At 34.3% G+C, this 19,402-nt stretch overlaps 3 protein-coding genes across 3 annotated transcripts; 1 reads left to right on the plus strand and 2 right to left on the minus strand.

Annotated features, from left to right (window-relative positions):
- The first annotated feature begins 5,271 nt into the window (after window positions 1–5,271).
- LOC141692722 (GTP-binding protein BRASSINAZOLE INSENSITIVE PALE GREEN 2, chloroplastic) lies at window positions 5,272–9,696 on the plus strand. The gene is made up of 4 exons (XM_074497647.1): window positions 5,272–5,432; window positions 5,517–6,829; window positions 8,058–8,225; window positions 9,125–9,696. The coding sequence occupies exons 1-4, from the start codon at window positions 5,345–5,347 to the stop codon at window positions 9,458–9,460; spliced, it is 1,905 nt and encodes a 634-aa protein (XP_074353748.1). The 5' UTR covers window positions 5,272–5,344; the 3' UTR covers window positions 9,461–9,696.
- A 554-nt stretch (window positions 9,697–10,250) lies between these two features.
- On the minus strand, window positions 10,251–12,639 carry LOC141693890 (protein EARLY RESPONSIVE TO DEHYDRATION 15-like). The gene is made up of 3 exons (XM_074499078.1): window positions 12,427–12,639; window positions 11,387–11,808; window positions 10,251–10,729 (listed from the first exon to the last, which is right to left on the minus strand). The coding sequence occupies exons 2-3, from the start codon at window positions 11,736–11,738 to the stop codon at window positions 10,563–10,565; spliced, it is 519 nt and encodes a 172-aa protein (XP_074355179.1). The 5' UTR covers window positions 11,739–11,808; window positions 12,427–12,639; the 3' UTR covers window positions 10,251–10,562.
- Window positions 12,640–13,390: 751 nt separating this feature from the next.
- On the minus strand, window positions 13,391–17,442 carry LOC141688972 (putative protein phosphatase 2C 55). The gene is made up of 3 exons (XM_074493127.1): window positions 17,198–17,442; window positions 13,998–14,322; window positions 13,391–13,895 (listed from the first exon to the last, which is right to left on the minus strand). The coding sequence occupies exons 1-3, from the start codon at window positions 17,242–17,244 to the stop codon at window positions 13,452–13,454; spliced, it is 816 nt and encodes a 271-aa protein (XP_074349228.1). The 5' UTR covers window positions 17,245–17,442; the 3' UTR covers window positions 13,391–13,451.
- Between the last annotated feature and the right edge of the window lie 1,960 nt (window positions 17,443–19,402).

The raw sequence follows: 19,402 nt of genomic DNA on the forward strand, positions 1-19,402 counted from the left end.
CCTGTTCCAGCTTATCAACTTCTAGCTGAACAGGGCAATGACAATGCAGGAAGGATGCTCAATTTGGTGCATACCACTCAGTCAATGCTAAGAGCTAAGGATTCCATCACAGCTTTGCCCTCTATAGCCGGTGATGTGGATTATGAGACTGGTGGTTCAGCAGATTTCTTTGGAGATGAAGGTGGAGATAGTGAAGAAGAACCATTGGACATAGGGGGAGAAGTAGGTTCCAGTTCAAGATCAGGCATGCCATCATGAGAATTTTTAAAACATTGCGATGAACACTACTTCAAGACAACCCTGATCCAACTCATAAATCAGACAAATTCTGCTCTTCAAACCACTACAAATACCAACACCAAGAAGCTCCTTCAAGCACATCTTGCTTCTCTGCAACTACAACAGATTCAAGGCTTCCAACATGCTAGAGATGTCAACACCATCAAGGGTGATATTGATGAGATGAAAAAGGCTATTTCTGACAAGATGGACTCTAAGCTTCCAGAAGCTACAATGCTTGATATCAAGAGACAACTCAGGAAAAATTCTGATCTTGCCACAAAGATAGATGCCTTAGATACAAGAATGTCAGCTATGAAAGCATCTCTAATAGCCATTCATCTTCATCAAGATCAACAAACAAACTTGCTTCAGAAACTGGTGGCTGCACAAACCTCCTCCTCTACTCAACTTGATGATAACAAAAAGGGGGATAAAGGCACAAGTGAGGGGGAGAAGCTTCAAATTCAAATCAGTAAAGTAATTGTGCCTACAATTGCTTTCACCAAACTACCAGTTACAAAAAGTATTGATCTGATCAATGAAGTAGCAGCCAATTTAAGAGCAGCTAAAAAGGAACAGCTGAAACCAATCAACTGGGAGAAGATTGATGAGGACATTCAGAAGAAGTTTGGGCTAGTAAAGAAGCCAGAAAAGTCAACCATTCATCACTCTCAAGTCAGACAAATCTCTGTGAATGAAATGAGCATGAACTATCTGGAAAGGGGACAGCCATCCTGCATCAAATCTCCAAAGGCTGAAATAATTCTGAAGCCAAGGGTAAACTATCCAAAATCATCATTAAAGAACCCTTTGGATACAGTGTATGAGACACCTAATCCTGATGAGAAGAAACTGTTATCAAGATCAATTGCCTTCTACAAGGATCCAACTGATTCAGCTTTAAAAGGGAGGATTGCTAAAGTTTTCAGCAATGGGAAAGAAATTTGTGTGGTGGATGGACATCCTTAATTTGCTCAAGCAAAGAGAGAAGAAAAGGCAAGATTAAAGTTGGAAAAGAAGCAAGCTATTCTAGATGCTAAAAAGGCTAAACAAAAGAAAGAGCAAGCTGCTATCTTGGCCAAGCTACAAGCTGTGAAACCAACACAACAGATTCCTGCTCAGCCATCTGAAATCACTGAATCTCAAGATCCAAAGAAGCAAGTTGAATCACAACAGAAGAAATCTCAGAGATACAAGGAATTGGCCAAAAGAACCAAAAGGAAATTGAACTTTGTTGGAAAGGAATTGGAGGATCAGTTTCCCAAGAAATCCACTCCAACTAGAACTCAAGCATCAAAATCCTCTGTGATATTTGAAGACATCAAGGTGGTGGATCCCTACAGGAACGTTCATGGTGAACCTATTGTGCCTAAGGATGAACCAATAGACTGGGAAAACCTACCAATTCCTGACTTCAATCTGCCAATCCTTAACAAGCCAAAGAGCACAAAGTTAAGAGCAGTCAAGAAAGTGAAGTTGTCACCTCTCAAATCCAAATCTGTAGTCAAAGCTCAATCTAAAGTCAACAAGAGAGATTCCATGTACTTGTGTGACATCAAGGAATTTTCTGATCTAAATCTCTATCTAGATGAACTAGAAGAAGTGAGAGGGATTGATGTATACAGAAATCTACCTGAAAGGTTAGTTTTCAAGTACAAGGGAGGAAAGGAGATTCAATGGCCACTTCACAGGATCCTTCAAGAAAGCCAAGATGTACTGATAAAGGTTTATTCATCTTTCAAGAAGAACTTTGGGTTCAATGTAACTGCAAGAAGACTGGTTCTAAAGAAGATTGAAGAACTGAGGAGTATTAGAGCTAAAGATGCACCACTAAAGACTCTAATTATTCCTTACATAGGGAGAAGAGTGCATCTAAGGCCCTGCTGGCTGATGGAGTTCATGGATGATAAAGGAGTTAGAAGATTTTTCAGATTAGAAGACCAATTGAGCATCTCTAGCAATGAGACTCTCTTGGAGATGCAAGAAAAGCTAAATCTCTCAAAATCTGATGAACTGGAATTTCACAGAAAGCTCCAAAATCAGATAGAAGAAAACAACACAAAGCTTGGAAAGAGATCCAGACCTTCAAGGAACTAGATAAATCTGCTCAGGCTAGGGGAGCACCTTGAAAATGACTGTGAGCTAAACTTTGTACATTTTGTTAAATGAAGCACTTTACAGTTTTATCTATTTACTTTCAAAGTTGTATTTTTAGGGTGTTTTGTTATCATCAAGTTTCTCTTAATTTATGGTTACAATTCCAGTAGACATAAATTGGGGGGGGATTGTTATGTATATGTTGTGTACTTGATGATTTCATGAACAAAACACCTTGATAGATTTTACTTAGGGAAAAATGTAGCACTCGACGGATAAGGATTATAGTCCCGACGGATGACTCAATTTAGTCCCGACAGATGATGATTTATTATCCATCGAGTGAGTAGCTTATGTAATAATAAGTCTGTAGCACATTTCTGCATACACATTGTTTAGATTCTGTAAGTAGTACTCAAGTCATGTTGACTTTAACTAGATATGCAGAATAGGTTGATTAATTGTACATAGATGATGTCTTGTAATTCTGCATAAATGAAATGAAGTCAAGTGCCAGATTTCTACCCGACGGATAAACAACAATGCCATTCGACGGATGATCAACAAGACAACCCGACGGATGATCATGAACTCGACGGATGATCATGAACCCGACGGATAAAGAATTCAAACATCTGTTGACAATGACAACACAGTCACATGCGTCGAGTGTATGCAAATGGAATGTGGAAGCCTATTCAACCGGGTTTTAGATAACAAAGAAGCATTGCCATTTCCATGCTATTATGAAGATATTCAAAGATGCTGGAATAGAGTAATGAAGTAGTATAGTATTAGACTTGATAGTTTTTGTTTTATTATCGTCTTATTTCTTTGTAATCTTAGTTATATATAAACCAAGAAACAGCAAATAGAACAACTAACTAAGCAACCAAGAGAGAAACATTTGTAAGCTGTATTCTTAGCATTTCTCTGCAATCTTAGTTGTTGACAATTTGTAAGCAGCTGCGAGCTAATTGCTACACAAAGTTCTCTTGATATATTATATATCTCTGGTGGATACATTCAAATCCACCAGAAAGTTTTTAAAGACTTGTGTTTTTAATTACTTGTGTTTTGATTCATTTCAAGTTATTATTCCGCACTCTGCAAATCAATTCACACTGATATATATATTTAAGTTAGAACAATTTTTTTTGTGAAAAAGTTTCAAGAATTTCATTCAACCCCCTTCTATAATTCTTGTTGCATTGTTAAGGGACTAACATAAAATACTCTCATAAATAGATTAATATTAACAGTGTAATTATATAAATACAAATAGAATTAGAATCTTTCTAATGGTTTTAAGTTTAAACAAAATAACATATATTATTCAATCGAGCTAAATAAAATTATAGTATTGATTCACTATTAAACTAAAAATACACAAACGAGTTAAACGAAATTTAAAATTTATAGATAATTCGTTCATCAAAATAATGATATTAAAATATATTTAAACCAACTAAAACACAATAATGTACACTTTTACCCGGGCTAAAAAATTATAACATGTATTGGAGTTTAAACAAATCAAATCAAAACTGAAAATAATTAGTTGGTTTTAGTCGAGGTCTTATATTAAAAGAAAACAATATGTACAATTAATTCAGCCTAAAACAAGACTGAAATCAACCTAGAAATATTCATACTATTGATCAGGGTTAGAATTTATCTTTTAATTGAAACATAATTATTATTCGTAAAAAAACCTATAAATATCAAAATAACTATATATCTTATTCAATAATATTATTTATTATATAAAATACGTCTTATTTTAAAAATATAACTAATCACTAATCAAAAACCATTTAAATATATTGTAAACTCAATTGTAATTTGGTTGCTTGAATTCTAATCATTGAATTATAATCAAACACAGTTGGAACAGACCTCCAAACTGATAATACAACCTGGTTGGGAAACAAATAAACGAGATAACCAAATAGTCGTCTCGTTTTCATATTACTTAAAAAATAAAATAAAATTCTTTCAAATAAAAAGGATTATAATAGTTTTTCCGCCAATTCAACCAACACCAACCCTAAAGCTAAAAGCATCACAATTGACCTTCACATTAGTGACATCTGTAACATAATATTCATAATTTTTAGTTACATCATCTAAAATCAGAGGAACAAATACCCCCAAACTATGAATAATATTTTGTTGTGAAAAATAAGTCCATGTGATATTCACCACCGTTTCAGTTTCGATACAAGAAATGTAGATCTTCCAAAAAACCGTATATATCCTTCCCAATGAAACCAACACGAAAAGACATACATAATTTAAACAAAACATATTTACACCCAAAAATGTTTGGAACAATCTTCATAAGAATGTACAAGAAAGATCTAACCCAAAAATGATGTTTATTCGAAATTTTGAAATAATAGTAGAATAAAAGAGAAAATGGAAGAGTTGAAATAATTAAACGGTAAAAGGGGATTGAAGATCTGTGGAATGGAAAATAAAAGCGGTGATTAGAATTTAGAAACATATATCTAGAAATGGATGTCGACTATGATCGGAGAGAGAACTAGGGTTCTCCGCGAGTTATTTTCTCTTTCTTAAAAATATGTTTTCTTATATCGAATATACTAGTTATATCCCGCATATCCATTTTCAGACTCGGTATTTCAACTATTTTTTTGTGATTTTTTTCGAAAAAACATTTTTAGACAAAAAAATAAGAAAATATTTTTTTTGAAATACCCAATATAAAAATATGCATTTGATTGATAAAAAATTGAAAATAGTTATTTTTGTTCCTTAGTTTTAAAGAAGTGCTATTTTTGTCATTAAAAAAAACATGTCACACAAAAATGTAAAAAAGTTTAAGGCTGGTATATATAACTGTTGGTACAATTTTATTGCAAAAAGAAATGTAAATCTGATTATCGGAGGCAAGATAAGCTTCTCCAGAAGTAGGTTTGAATTTCTTATACCCAAGAAGATGTCAGTTGTACTATCCACTACTTCTTCAACACAATTTCATTCATACAACGAAGCTCCATCATCATCAAGTCTTCACAATTTTCCAGGTATTTTCTATATTCTCCCCTTTAATTCTTTCATTTACACACATTTTAGTATATACCCACATTTAAAATCACTCTAATTTGCAGGCTTATTTAAGAAATCATGCAAAAAGAAAGATTTTTGTGTTTCTCTATCTGTAAAGTGTTGTCAACAAACAGCCCAGATAGTTAGTGAGAGTAGTCAAGATAAAACTTCAAGAAAAGGTTCTTGGAAGCCACTTCTTAGCGAGGGTAGAGATGAAGATGAGAAATTTGGTGTTGTTTGTCCTGGTTGTGGCATTTATATGCAAGATAAAGACTCCGGGCTTCCGGGTTATTATCAAGAAAGAAAGGTGGAAGTAGTGAATGATGTGTTGGAGGATGACGAGGGCGAGGATGATTTTTTGAGTGATGAAAATGAGGGTGATTTTGAGGATAGTGATGGGGAGGTGGTGAAGGTGAAGAGTGATGATGGGATTGATTGGGATTCGGAAGAATGGGATTCTGATTTTGATGATGAGGATGATGATGCGGAGGAGTTGGATGGGTTTAAGGCTGCTAGTGTAGGATATGGGAATATTACGGAGGAGACTGTAGAGAAGAGGAAGAGGAAGAGAGTGTCGAAATCTGAGAGGAAAAGGAATGCTAGGGAGGCTAGGAGGGAAACGGAAGAGGTTACGGTTTGTGCTAGGTGTCATTCGTTGAGAAATTATGGACAAGTGAAGAATCAGACTGCGGAGAATTTGATACCTGATTTTGACTTTGATAGATTAATAACTACCCGTTTGATGAAAATTACTAGCAGAAGTGCTGATTCCACGGTCGTTGTTATGGTTGTTGATTGTGTTGATTTTGATGGGTCATTTCCTAAAGGAGCTGCCAAGTCCTTGTTTAAGGCATTGGAAGGAAGCCAAGATAATCAGAAGATTAGTAAAAAGTTGCCTAAGCTTGTGCTGGTTGCAACAAAGGTTGATCTCCTGCCTTCCCAGATTTCTCCTACTAGGTTAGATAGATGGGTCAGGCATCGTGCTAAAGCCAATGGTGCACCAAAGCTGAGTGCAGTTTATTTGGTTAGTTCCCGTAAAGATCTTGGTGTGAGAAACTTATTGACTTTTATAAAAGAATTGGCTGGACCTCGAGGGAATGTCTGGGTTATCGGGGCCCAAAATGCGGGCAAGTCCACGTTAATAAATGCATTTGCCAAGAAAGAAAGAGTTAAAGCTATTAAATTAACCGAAGCTGCAGTTCCAGGGACTACTCTTGGCATTCTAAGAATTCGAGGTGTATTATCTGCCAAGGCAAAGATGTATGACACCCCAGGACTCCTGCATCCTTATCTGATGTCGATGAGACTGAATAGGGAGGAACAGAAAATGATTGAAATACGAAAGGAGCTAAAGCCACGAACGTACAGAATGAAGGCAAATACTTCTTAAATCTTAATTTTTTCCCCTCTATTGTTTACTACTTTCTTATCTTTCTATGTAATCATACTTATATGAAGTTTCCTGAAGAACTCAAGTGCAATAGAAAGTGGAAATCATCATTACTGAATAATGGCTAATAAGCTTGCCTGTGAGCATGTAGAGGATTATGTAACCTGTCTTAACACGAGAAATACTATCATGAGGGCATTTCAAACTGTCCTCGTCTTTCTTTTCTCTTTTCTCTCAGTGTCCCATGTTTCTTAATCTGTTTTGTCTCATGCAAGGTTTTCTAAGCATGGTTGTTGCCATATTGATTATTTTATTTTTAAACTTTGTGTGTGGCATAGTTACATAGTCTTTGATTTCCTTTTGCACTTAAGCTACTGAAATTGAGCTTTGATGCAGCAAATATCGTAAATCCACATTGTGAACAATAAAAGTTGGTACTTGTGTGTTTTAAGGTCTAGAGACTATTTTTTTTTTTTTATTTCTCTTGATTACCAGTTATCTGAATGGAACTGTTTCAAGTTAGTTTAGTTATTCATAAGACCAAAAAGTTCTTCTTGGGTTAATCTAACTGCCCTTGGGACTTTTACCGTGACAGCGAAATGCTTATCAGCGTTTAATGAGACTGGCCTTATATGAGGATAGAGCTTATTTGTGTTTTACCATTGCATATAAACTGCTATTGTGCAGAGTATGTTAATTTTAATATAGCAAGTTAAAGTTAAAGCCTTTAATTACTGATTTAGGGGATTTTTGTGGGGAAATAGTAAGATTATTATGTGACGCAACACATGTAAAGAAGGTTTCTAAAGAATATTGTGGAATAGTGGGATAAAGTCCTTGCTTTCATTCAGTTTTTCTAATGTGTTAGCATTGTGGAGGATAGTATAATATAAAGGCTGCTGTAATATTTATTATAGCATCAGCCATGATTATATTCTTGGATTTGAAAATTTTCTATTGGTTAAGTAATCTAGTGAGCTTCAATATATACACCTATGCAGTGTCCTAGTTGTTGCATAGATCTATGATTTTCTTCTTTTCACTTAACATTCTGATGAATTCTTAATTATAATTATATAAAGTTAGGTCAATACTATACTCTCTTTTACAAAATTGAGATTCTAATCTAATAAAAAACAATATTAAATTTAAGATTTTGTTTCTTCTGAAAACTGGATTTAAATATATTAATAAATCATATCGATTTGTGCAGGTCGGACAAACAGTTTATGTCGGTGGATTAATGAGACTAGACCTTAGCCAAGCTTCTGTGCAGACAATATATGTATCAATTTGGGCATCTCCAAATGTTTCTTTACATATGGGAAAGACAGAAAATGCCAATGATACCTGGAGCAAGCATGCTGGTGTTAGATTGCAGGTATAACTCTATCTAAAGAAGATGCACTTTGCCACTATGTGACTTTACTTGAAGGCTAAATGCCTTGAATTATATAATTCTTCCCCTGATATGACTTTCCTTTTAATGCCGAAAAATTGTTTATCATCTGTTATATGTAAATAGTTTTGAAAAAACAACTTGAAGTGCTATATTGAGGCTGTTGCTTTCGGAAAATGGAAGAGTTTGACCCTCAACTGTACTAAAGAGATTAAATTCCAACCATGTAGCTATGGCAATTGCAACTAAATGATCATACCACCAGCTTCACCATTAAAATGGTCAGGACTACATCGTTTTAGGCTAATTGCACAGTTAATCCCAAAGGCCTGTTGCAACCACATCCATGTTCCCCCTTGTATAAAAAATTCATTTTGGAATATATTAGCGCGAAAGATCAATCATTGAGCCTTAGGACACTACCGAGCAGCAATGGAGGATCTGTGGGTTTTGAAAGAACCAACTTTGTCACAAATTAGCTTTCAGTCATTGCTATGTAGTTGGTTGGTGTCCCGGTGGGCTGCACTTCGAGTTATTATTTGCAAATACCCATTCCATTCCTTCATGGAGTCTATGATGTGAATTTTCTGCTACCTCTATACACAAGTTTACAGTATGTACTTGTACTTGAGGCCAGGAATAAGAGCAGAAGCTCTCTATGTATAAATCAGATTTGTTTGAATTCTTAAATCACGGAACAGTGAACTCTTTATTTATTTCTTTCTTTTAATGCGTTTTGGTGGGATGATTACTCTTTTTTCTTTTTCCTCCCACCTTTTTCCCTTCGATTGTAGCTGTCATGTTTAACAGTTTCCTAGATTGTTGGATTACCAACTATAGTGTTTACCTGATATTCAAGCATAAAATCTTGCTTTTTTCAGCCACCCATCAATGCTGACCGAATTCCTGAATTGGGGGAGTGGAAGGCGACGGATTATAAAATCTCCGGAACAAGCTGGGATGTGAACAGCATCGACATTGCTGCAGCCGGCTTTTGTTGGTTTTCTTTGGGTTTAAAAGGGGAAGCAACCTTGACATTGTGGACTTTTAATGGTGTTGAGGTAACCTTACGAGAACCATTGGTTCTGGATCGAGCACGTTTTCTTGAGAGACCAGGGTTCTTGCTTCCAAAGGCTATCTCAGAGGCTTTGAGCGATCAAAATAAGCTTGAAGCTCAAACAAGAAAAAGTTTTGAAGAGGAAGCATCTCTATTGTAACTTGAAGGAAACGACATATCAGATTTTTTTAGATATATCCTTGATTAGGTGGTTAGTTCTCTCTCTTGGGGTTTTGTGGATTTAAAAAAAAAAAATAATTATAGTGGTGGATAGAAGATGAAGAATGTGTATGGTTAATTAGGTAATTTTTTCCCCTTAATTAGGTATTTGGTGTAAAATGAGCGTACTAACCAATTTTGTTTTTGTGCAACAATATCAATGTTACTTATCTTTCATCTTTAAAAATGCAAATATAAAGTGTGTGTACCTATTATATTTTTAATATTTTTATGAACACCCCTATTGCTTAACAAATAAATTAAAATAAATGTAAAACCCCTGCCGCAGAAATCAGGATGATACAGTTATCTTTGTGTAATCCTGGTAAAGTTGGGTAATGGAAAGTAAATATGTCGTCCTTGTATCCACTTGTTTGCAATTACTTAAGGGGCGCATAGCCAATTGAATCAATTTTTTTGCTGCACCAAGTATTTAAAAGCATTTGGTAATGCAGAAGACAGTGTAATAATTTTCAGTGACATAAAAGAGTTCCATTAATAATATAGTGTTTGCTGTCAGTGTGTTACGGATTCATGCATTAAAAGATTAAACAGAAATTCGTAAATCAGAGCACAAAATCATTCCCAATAATTCAAATTTTCAATGCCTGCCTGATCATTCCAGCAACATGGCAAAGATGACAAAACCAGATTGTTGAGGGCTTGTGGTTCTGGGCCTTCTGGCAATCAAAATTAGGCCAGTGGTAGCTTCACATTAAGAAACAAGTAGATGGGAAACTAAAAATTGCACCATTTCATTTCATTAAAATTCTACTGTTTCTTTTTACATACCCTGAAATATTAATTCTCAACAGCTCAACCAACATAGAAGATGCCAGAATATGTAAGAGGCAAGATACACGAGTTGTGACCTTGCCCTATACAGAAATTACATAAAATGCAGACTACTTACGTCGAAGGGACTTCATAGAAACTACAAATTGAGGAAGCCAACGTTAACTGGATGCTATGTACACAAAACAAAGGCTACTTATTCGAGGGATGTCCTGCAAACCGGGGAGCCAATCTTAAGAAGCCAACATTCAACGCGGCTGCTGGATGCGACGGTTATAGGATTTTGGGCTCACAGACTTGGCTGCCTTCTCCCAGTACTTTGCTGATTGCAATGTGGACCTGGGACTTTGTTCCTTGAAAGAATTTGACAGGCTGAGACTCTTCATTAGTGCCACTGGATCAACCTTTTCATGTTCTGGTTTGTGCAAATGAAAATTAATCAATTAACGTGGAACTTCAGTATTAGAAACCAATATGTTTGTCAACTTGAAACATTTAGACGTGCCATCATATAACAAATACCTTTATGCTAAATAAATTTTACTATACTAATAAGCAGTGTTCTGTTCAAATTAGAAAGCACAGGTGATAGCTGTAATTCTGGTTTTTGGTTTTAGGTCCGTAGGGATTAGTCCAGTTTTTTAGTCTTGTGACTGTGTCTAGTAGCTTGATGACTGTTAAGGGCTAAGGGGACACGTGGGAGGCAGGGAAAGAGTGATAGGGTGCCTGGGTGAGTGACACGTGTAAAGTGGGGGTAAAGGATAAGATCACAGAGAAGTTTACGGCAGCCTAGGGCTAGGCTTACGGCAACCGAGGGCATGACCCATGCCCTCGGTGGGCGTAGCCGTAGGCCTTTAATCCCTATATACCACATCCAGATGTGGCGCTAGGGTCCCTCGTTGGGCACCTAAAGGGGAATGTTCCATAGGCGTATGGTATTATAAAGTCATCAACAGGTATAACAGATTCATACTCAATCATCTATTTTCTGGTCAATTAAATACTGACCCAGACAGTTCTGTAGCTAGCTAAATTTTATGTGAAGATATCGTAACGTCATTTAGCAACATACCACTTCCAGGAGTTTCCTTCAAAGCAGACAAAGATGACTTCTTTCCTGCTTCTGCTTCAGATGATTGTATAAATTGCTCAAACTGCGTCTCCATGTTAAGAATTTCTTCTTCAGTACCAAGATCAATTGCATCAGGCAGCAAGTTGACAATGTCTTCCAAGTCATCTTCATCATATCCATGAAAATCATCGTCCTCGTGTTGCTGGCTGAGCCAGTAGTTATGGAACCATGTAGAGGTTGTCACCAATTGCCACCATTCTGGCGAGAAGTCCTCCACTTGACGAAGAGCAGCTGGAATAAAGAGTGGGGCATTTGGATTCAAGGCAGACTTTTCCTTGGAGACTAATTCCATTCTTACCTTTCAGTCTTTAGCAATTATATTTTTTTGCGAAGCAGACTTGACTCTTGAGTAGTTTCGTAGTCTATAAGATGAAGAAACAAGTGAAATCAGGTTCTAACATACATCAGTGTATCAATCAACTACGTAATACACCTGAATATAAAGCCAACGAAAAATTTGTGCTACTTAAATCCACTTGTAAGAGGTGTTTATAAGCAAAACCAAGCAACCTACAAGCACTCAAAAGTAATAACATGTAGTTCGATTAATATGATCCATTTAAGGCCTACTGGAAATCCTCCTGTATCCAATTATCTGCTAGATTCTTTCTTTGTATGCACGAGTGAGGGTCTCCTTCTAACTCAAATTCATAATATAAATCTAACTGATAATGATTGAGCAAGATAGGAAACATAACAACACCAAATATTGGAACTTAATAATAAAAGATTTGAAGGATCACCTGACTATCAGTTTATCTATCAAAAACTCAAGAAAATAAAGGATTAGTACAATCTTTAACGCATTATTTAGATTAGAGGCATCGATCAGTACAAAAGTATTTAGAGTGGAGGCATCGATCAGTTTAAAAGTCAAAGGCTCAAAAAGATCACACACACATATCGATTGGTGGATCGTAACATATATGCGAAAGAGTAGTATTATTTAGAGAAGAAGGATCTAATAGAGTGTGTGATACCTTGTAGCGAAGAAGAATGATTTGGGAAGATCAATATTGATCAGTGCTTGCTTTTCTTCCAACACTTCAGTTAATATCAATCATGTACTGATATGATTATGATGAAACTAGTAGTATATTATGACAAGACTTGTTGAACCGGTTAAGAACCCATCATCTTAGTTTGCACTGTCCGGGACGGGTTGTAGCCAGTCATGCAGGTTTACAATAAAGACACCAAAGTGTTATTTTTATAGTTGCACACGCCCCCATCCATCCCAAGTTTCTAACTAGTGACCTCAGTTAAGGAAGTCTAGAGCTCAATCAGTTCTTTATTTTTTGTAAATTTCGGAAAATACTCCTAGTTTTTGTAATATATATATATATATATATATATCACTCTTTTTTTAAAAAAATAGGTAAATTTAAATATAACACAATAAGAAATATTTATGTAATTGAAAGATTTGTAGTTTATTATATTGTCTATGAGAATCATGATCCTAAATATCATAATGAGCTCTCTTTTAGAGCATAATTCAAAAGAGTATAATTTCCTGCTAAAATATAATCCCTCAGTCCCGACCAATTGTTATCATTTCCGAGAGTTTATTCAACACACATTTTAAGATGAATATAAAGTATAGTTTTATAATTTTTTTATAATTTTTCTTTTTCTTAATAAAAATCGAGTGTTTAAACTTTTATTCAGAAAAATAAAGTTTTAAAAAAGTTATAAAACTATATTTTCTATTGATCTTAAAATACGTGTCGAACACTCTATTGGAAATGATAATAATTGAGAGGGACGGAGGGAGTAACATACTGAAGACAAATAGACATTGAGGCTAATACTGCTAGGCCAAGGAGCTATATAACATGTCTCAACCAGATTAATACTTCAAGAATATCATCACAGAACACAATTGTATTTTAGGACAAAGTCCAATGACTTGGTGCCAATCTCAATTTGAGCACCCACATGCCGCATAAGCTTGATGTGTGTTTTTACATACAGTATATATGTTATACAATGAAGTATTCCCTCAGTTACAAACTACTGGTTGAATATAAGCAACTAGCACAGTAATATCATCTATCTTTCCTCCAACATGGTTGCCACCGTTTTCCCTAGAAGCTCGAGAAAATGGAGTAACAGAGAATCTGTCAAAAGAATTGTATAGAGCATTCTCTGCAATTGTCCAAGCAAGATTTTCAGGATCCGAGCTCTGGCTTAGGCCTTTACTCACCAGTGCTGAGATTTCCTCCAAGTGCATATTGTCAAACATGCCATCTGTTCCTGCAACAATTACATCTCCTGCCTTCACTTTTAGTTTGATTTCAATAGCTGAACTTGGACGGTCAGTCGACATTCGTCCAAGTTGATAAGGATGGTTAAAACTATGCTGCTGCACTTGTGACTTGTAATATACATTCCCATTTCTGATCACCATGAACCCACTGTCACCCAAATTAGCAGCACACAATATCTACACAACACAAACAAATTTACATGTCAAATTACAACTTTAGTACTTTACAATATTTTCTAAAACTTTGCAAAAGCATTTTAAGACATTTAGTATACACACATTGCCATTCAGTGATAAAAGACAAGCAGTGGATGATCCAGGGAGATTGGTATTTGAGTAAGCTTGTGATAAGACTCTTTTTGGATCCACAGCTCCATTAGGCTCAGCATCAAGAGCAATTACTGATTTTATCATCAGCTCTCGCGCGTATTCTCCTGCATCCACGCCTCGCCTTGTCCAACCTCCAACTCCATCTGCTATGCCAATGGTCTGTTTTTGTCCACAGATGAAGTGAGCATCATCTCCTTCAGGATTTGATTCGTTGTCTTTAGGTATGTAAAATGATCCCAAAACCATATTTACTCTTTCTTCGGCAAAACTAGGCCTGAAAAAGTTATCAATCGACAATAAACCAATCAATTTTTCAGGCATATTATTTGTTTTTCTGCATTCATGCTGGCTTCTTCATATAGATATAAAACATATAACATGTATTATTCACATATTCTCAAGTTGAGCTCAGCAAATTATCACCGAGTTTTGACTTCAGAAGCATTAAAAACCTTACACTATCTAGTCTCTACGATTAGATCTGTCAATGGATCGGGTTTGGATCGGATTGGCCTAAATCCATATCCATATCCATTTATTTTTTCGGATTCGGATCGGATCGGCTCCGGATTTTTTATAGGCCGATCCATATCCGGATCCGTTCGGATCACGGATTTCGGATCGGATATCCGCTCCATTTATGTATATTTTTTTAACTTCAATTATTACAAAATCTTTTTAAAATTGACAATTTCGAAAAATATTAAAATACAAGTAGAATATATCGAAGTCCAAAGATAAATTACGAACTAAAATTCGATTTTTGAAAAAAACATACTATTGGGTTGTACAGTATTTTAATTCTAACAATGAAAAAAATTGATGTTGCAAAATGAAAGTATTATATGAATTGAGAGTTGGGTTATGCGGCTCTAAACGGAAAAGAACTAGGGTTATAGAAATGAACTAGACTATGGAGATCGAACCAAACGAAATATAGATAATGAGACTTGACTCGAGGATAACGGGACTTGACTCGAGGATAACGGGACTTGACTTAGAAATAAATGTGTTATATGAATTGAGACTTAAGTTATGCGGCTTTAAAAGGTAAAAGAACTATAGTTATAGCAATGGACTAGACTCCAGAGATTGAACCGAACGAAATATACATAATGGGACTTCACTCGAGAATAACACGTTTAAAATTAGAATTATTAAAAAATATTTTTATTACATCATATATATATATATATAAACCAGATCGGGTTATTAACGGATTGGATCGACCTAAATCCATATCCGCTCCATTTATAATCGGATCGGATCTCGGATCAGATTTTTAATAGGTCGATCCATATCCACTAAAATGGCCTCGGATCGGATCGGGTCGGATCGGATTTTCGCTCCATTGACATGCCTATCTACAATTATATTTTAATTTACTCCCATTGAATCCTGAATTAAGAAAAAAATATATAACATAAATATCAGATAATGGTTTCTAAATCATTGACAAATGTTCCTAAATTAAAAGGATTCAATGCTTCGTTCATATTAAGTGTAACTTTTCACAGAAAAAATCATCTGAAGCCTAAAACAAGCTGGACTATAAAAGGTGTAAGCCTACAAATTACAAATTTGAAGTTTTGCCCCTAACCATGCACAATGTCCATTTGAAATTTGCAGAACAACAAAAGGAGGTGATACAATATTTTATAAATTTTCTATAAAGTTCATATCTCCCGAATACACATAAACGAAATCGTATCTCTTTGAAATGCATTGATGATTTATATCCAACACCGTATTACTGATATACTAATTCTAGGTGGCATTTTGTCACTCACAGATTGTGATAAACCTGTGAAACTTTAGTCCAACTTCTTCAGATTTTAAAATTTAGAGACTTCTTTAGTTTTCAAGTTTGGATTATGGTAAAATTGGTGGTTCTACATATGAAAAATAAATATACAAACTTCCCAAAACTACACATAGATCTTGCCCTTTTTTTGTTATAGTCAATTACAAAAATATAAATTTCATGGACTTCACACATACTTTACACATTATTCTGGGGTGGTTTTAGGGACGGGGACGGGGAAGGGGAATTGGAAGAATTCAAATATGCTATTTCAACCGATACACGTTACTGTACTAGTGAGCCTCCTTTTATGAACACCACACTAACAATTCATTGCACGTAGATATACACACATACATTCATATAAATTTTTAAAGAGCGAACATACATATTAGGGCGTAAAAGAAGTGTTGTGGACTACATTAAAAGTGAACGGAAATCAATTTATAAAAGCTAAATTACGTTACAAATATATAAGCAAATCCGTAATGCTTTCTAAATCAATGACAAATTTTCCTAAAGTGAAAGAAGTTACTCACATGATGCAATGCCGAGTTCAGTTTTGAGGGAATTTTTTTTTACAACAAATCCCCGAAACCCAAAAAATACATCCGGACTTAAAAGGTGCAAGCCTAGAAACCACAATTTTAATTTCTCAATGGAAGGAGGCGATACAATCTCTAAAATTATCTATGAAATCCGCATCTCTGAAATACATATATTCAAAATCACATCTCTTGGATACACTTGGTGGATGTATATAGATATACATAATACACACCCACCGTTGTGAGATACTAATCCTAGATGGTATTTTAGTCAGCCCCACACAAATTATGATAGATCATGGTACTTTTCTCCCACTTTTTCGGATTTTAAATTTAAGACACTTTTCTTTTTGTTTTTAAAATTGAATTTTGTGAAACTTGCGGTACTATATGATTTTTGAAAGATAAATATATACTACACACGCGTTCTAATTTAAAAGCTCACATAATGCACTGTTAATACTACACGCGTTCTAAATTTTCAAGTTCACATACTAGTTGTTTTAGGGGTACAATAATTAGCACGAGCTCGAATCTCTACTAGCTACACATTACTGTGCCGGTGTTTATTTCAATATTTTATATATGAATGCCACACTCTCAATTCGTTGCACATAAACATACACACATGAGACATGCATAAAATTTGTAAAGAAAGACAAACAGATTAGGGCGTAAAAGAATTGATTTGTATCAAATTAGAAGTGAACAATGATCGAATCATAATATATTGCTACACCACTACATTCATAATTAAACAATACAGTAATCTTTAATTAAGGAAAAATAGGACTTACATAAATTTCATGGCAGTGAAAGTGTTGTTAACAGTAATTGTACCCATGTTTTGATATATTACAATTACAAGAGTTTGTTTCTTCGAAAGAGGAGCTCTAAGGACTCTGAATATCAATAATCGATCACAATCAGGGTTTAAATAATGGAAGTAAAAGGCATGCGTGATCCTTACATAAATCCCAAACCATACCAGGTTATAATGCCAATCAAATTCGGTAACATATTATATTAGGGTTCTAGGCAGGATGTGCGGGCTTAGCAAGCTTTGCTTAAAGCCCACTCATTTAGAGTTCTGTAGTCTTGAATTATATTTAAATTCTTTAATAAGAAATTTCTTAATAAAAAAAATCAGTAGAAATAAATCGCAATTAGATATTTTAAAAGAAAACAATCAACACACTAATTTTTTTAATATTAACGAAATTTTCAAATTAAACATTCCTAAAGGGTTATACCGAGCTGTAAAATCGTATTTTTATAAAAAAAAAACTGAATTTTACAAATATAAAGTTTTAAAAACGATTTTTTTCCAAAATAAGATAAAAATCATATTTTTTTAAAAGCTCTTTTATTTGTTGCGTATAATTTGACGGTTTTATCGTCTGAAAGCACTCAATTCAGATTTCAATTTCTTTTATGTTTTGCAATATTCGGTATAAATTATAATTTTCTACCATGTGGCAGAATTTAGGGGTTTGCTTCTGAAAAACCCGCTCCAATACTTCCCCCCTTTCATACAATTTTTTTTAGGTGACAGAAAATCAAATTTTATATTTTTGTAACTCAAATTGCTCCCATATTTTACGTCGTATCATTTGCCTCTCTTCTTTCCCACTATTTCTCAAAACAAATTTATCCTTTATTTTTTCCTGTTGAAGTTTTATTTTTTTTGGTAACGGCATGTGTATAGTTATGGAAATAGAAATATGTGTATATTTAGATAGGGTTGTGGTCATATTTGTAAGTGTCTATATTAAAATAGTAGTGTGTGTGTTGTATTTTTATACAAAAGTATTTTTATTCCATTTTTTGTTAACAACATGTGTGTATAAAGGGGCGTGGGCGTGTGTATATTTAGATAGGGTGGTGACCATATTTGTGAGTGCCTATACTAGAGTGTTGAATTTTTTTTCCTTTTTTTGATAACGACATGTTTATACGGGGTGTATGTGTACTTCGATAGGGTGGTGGTCATATTTGTGAGTATCTATACTAGAGTAGTAGCGTGACTGTATTATATTTTTATGTTTTTTTTCATTTTGTTTATAAATTTGTTATTTTACTCTAATTATAATAAATAATTAATATAAAAATTAAAACAGGCAAATAAAATATTTAGTAACATATTTGTTAGTTTACACTAACTATAATAAATTAGTAATTGTAATAATTTCGAATAAAATTCTAGTTTATTTAAATTAAATATATTAATGAATTTATTTATCATACAAAGTTGTCCAAATTATTGAAAATAGATTTTTATTGAAATACATGAATATATGGCAAAAAAAGTAAACGAGAACAACATTTAATAAAAAAGTACATCACAATACAATAATAAAAATGTAATTATAAATAGTACAATACACTCTTTCTTTTTAATCTAGAAATACTAATTCTCTGCACCCTAAATCTTTCAAAGATGTTCCACAGGATCATTTTACAATTGGACATGAGTCAGTTTATCTCGAATTCGTTGATGCGTCTGTATAAATTTCATGAAACTCTTGGTAAGAGTGCGCTCGATAAAAACTAAAGGTACATGTTCATTTGAATCATAATTTTCATTTAAAAAATTAAACTCCTTTCCATCTTCAATGATCATATTGTACAAAATTATAGAAGTAGTCATTATATATTTCATTGTGTCGGTGTTCCAAAAACATGATGGTACGCGTGTCATTATAAATCGAGCTTGCAACATTCTAAATACCCTTTCAACATCTTTTGTAGCATCTTCTTGTACGGCTGCAAATTTTTTTTTTGGTGTTTCCTTGAGAGGATGAAATAGTTTTAAGAAACATAGGCCTAGAAGGATATATACCATATACAAAATAATATCCCATATTATATTAGTGTCTGATAGTATATCTCACTTCTGATCCAAGACCTTGTGTTAATTCTTCAAATAACATGTATTGATCTAAGATATTAATGTCATTTAAATTTAACGATCCAGGTAATCCAAAAAATGCTTGCCAAAT

Source organism: Apium graveolens, chromosome 10 (genome assembly GCF_009905375.1).
Source record: "Apium graveolens cultivar Ventura chromosome 10, ASM990537v1, whole genome shotgun sequence".
NCBI classification, from domain to species: Eukaryota; Viridiplantae; Streptophyta; class Magnoliopsida; order Apiales; family Apiaceae; genus Apium; species Apium graveolens.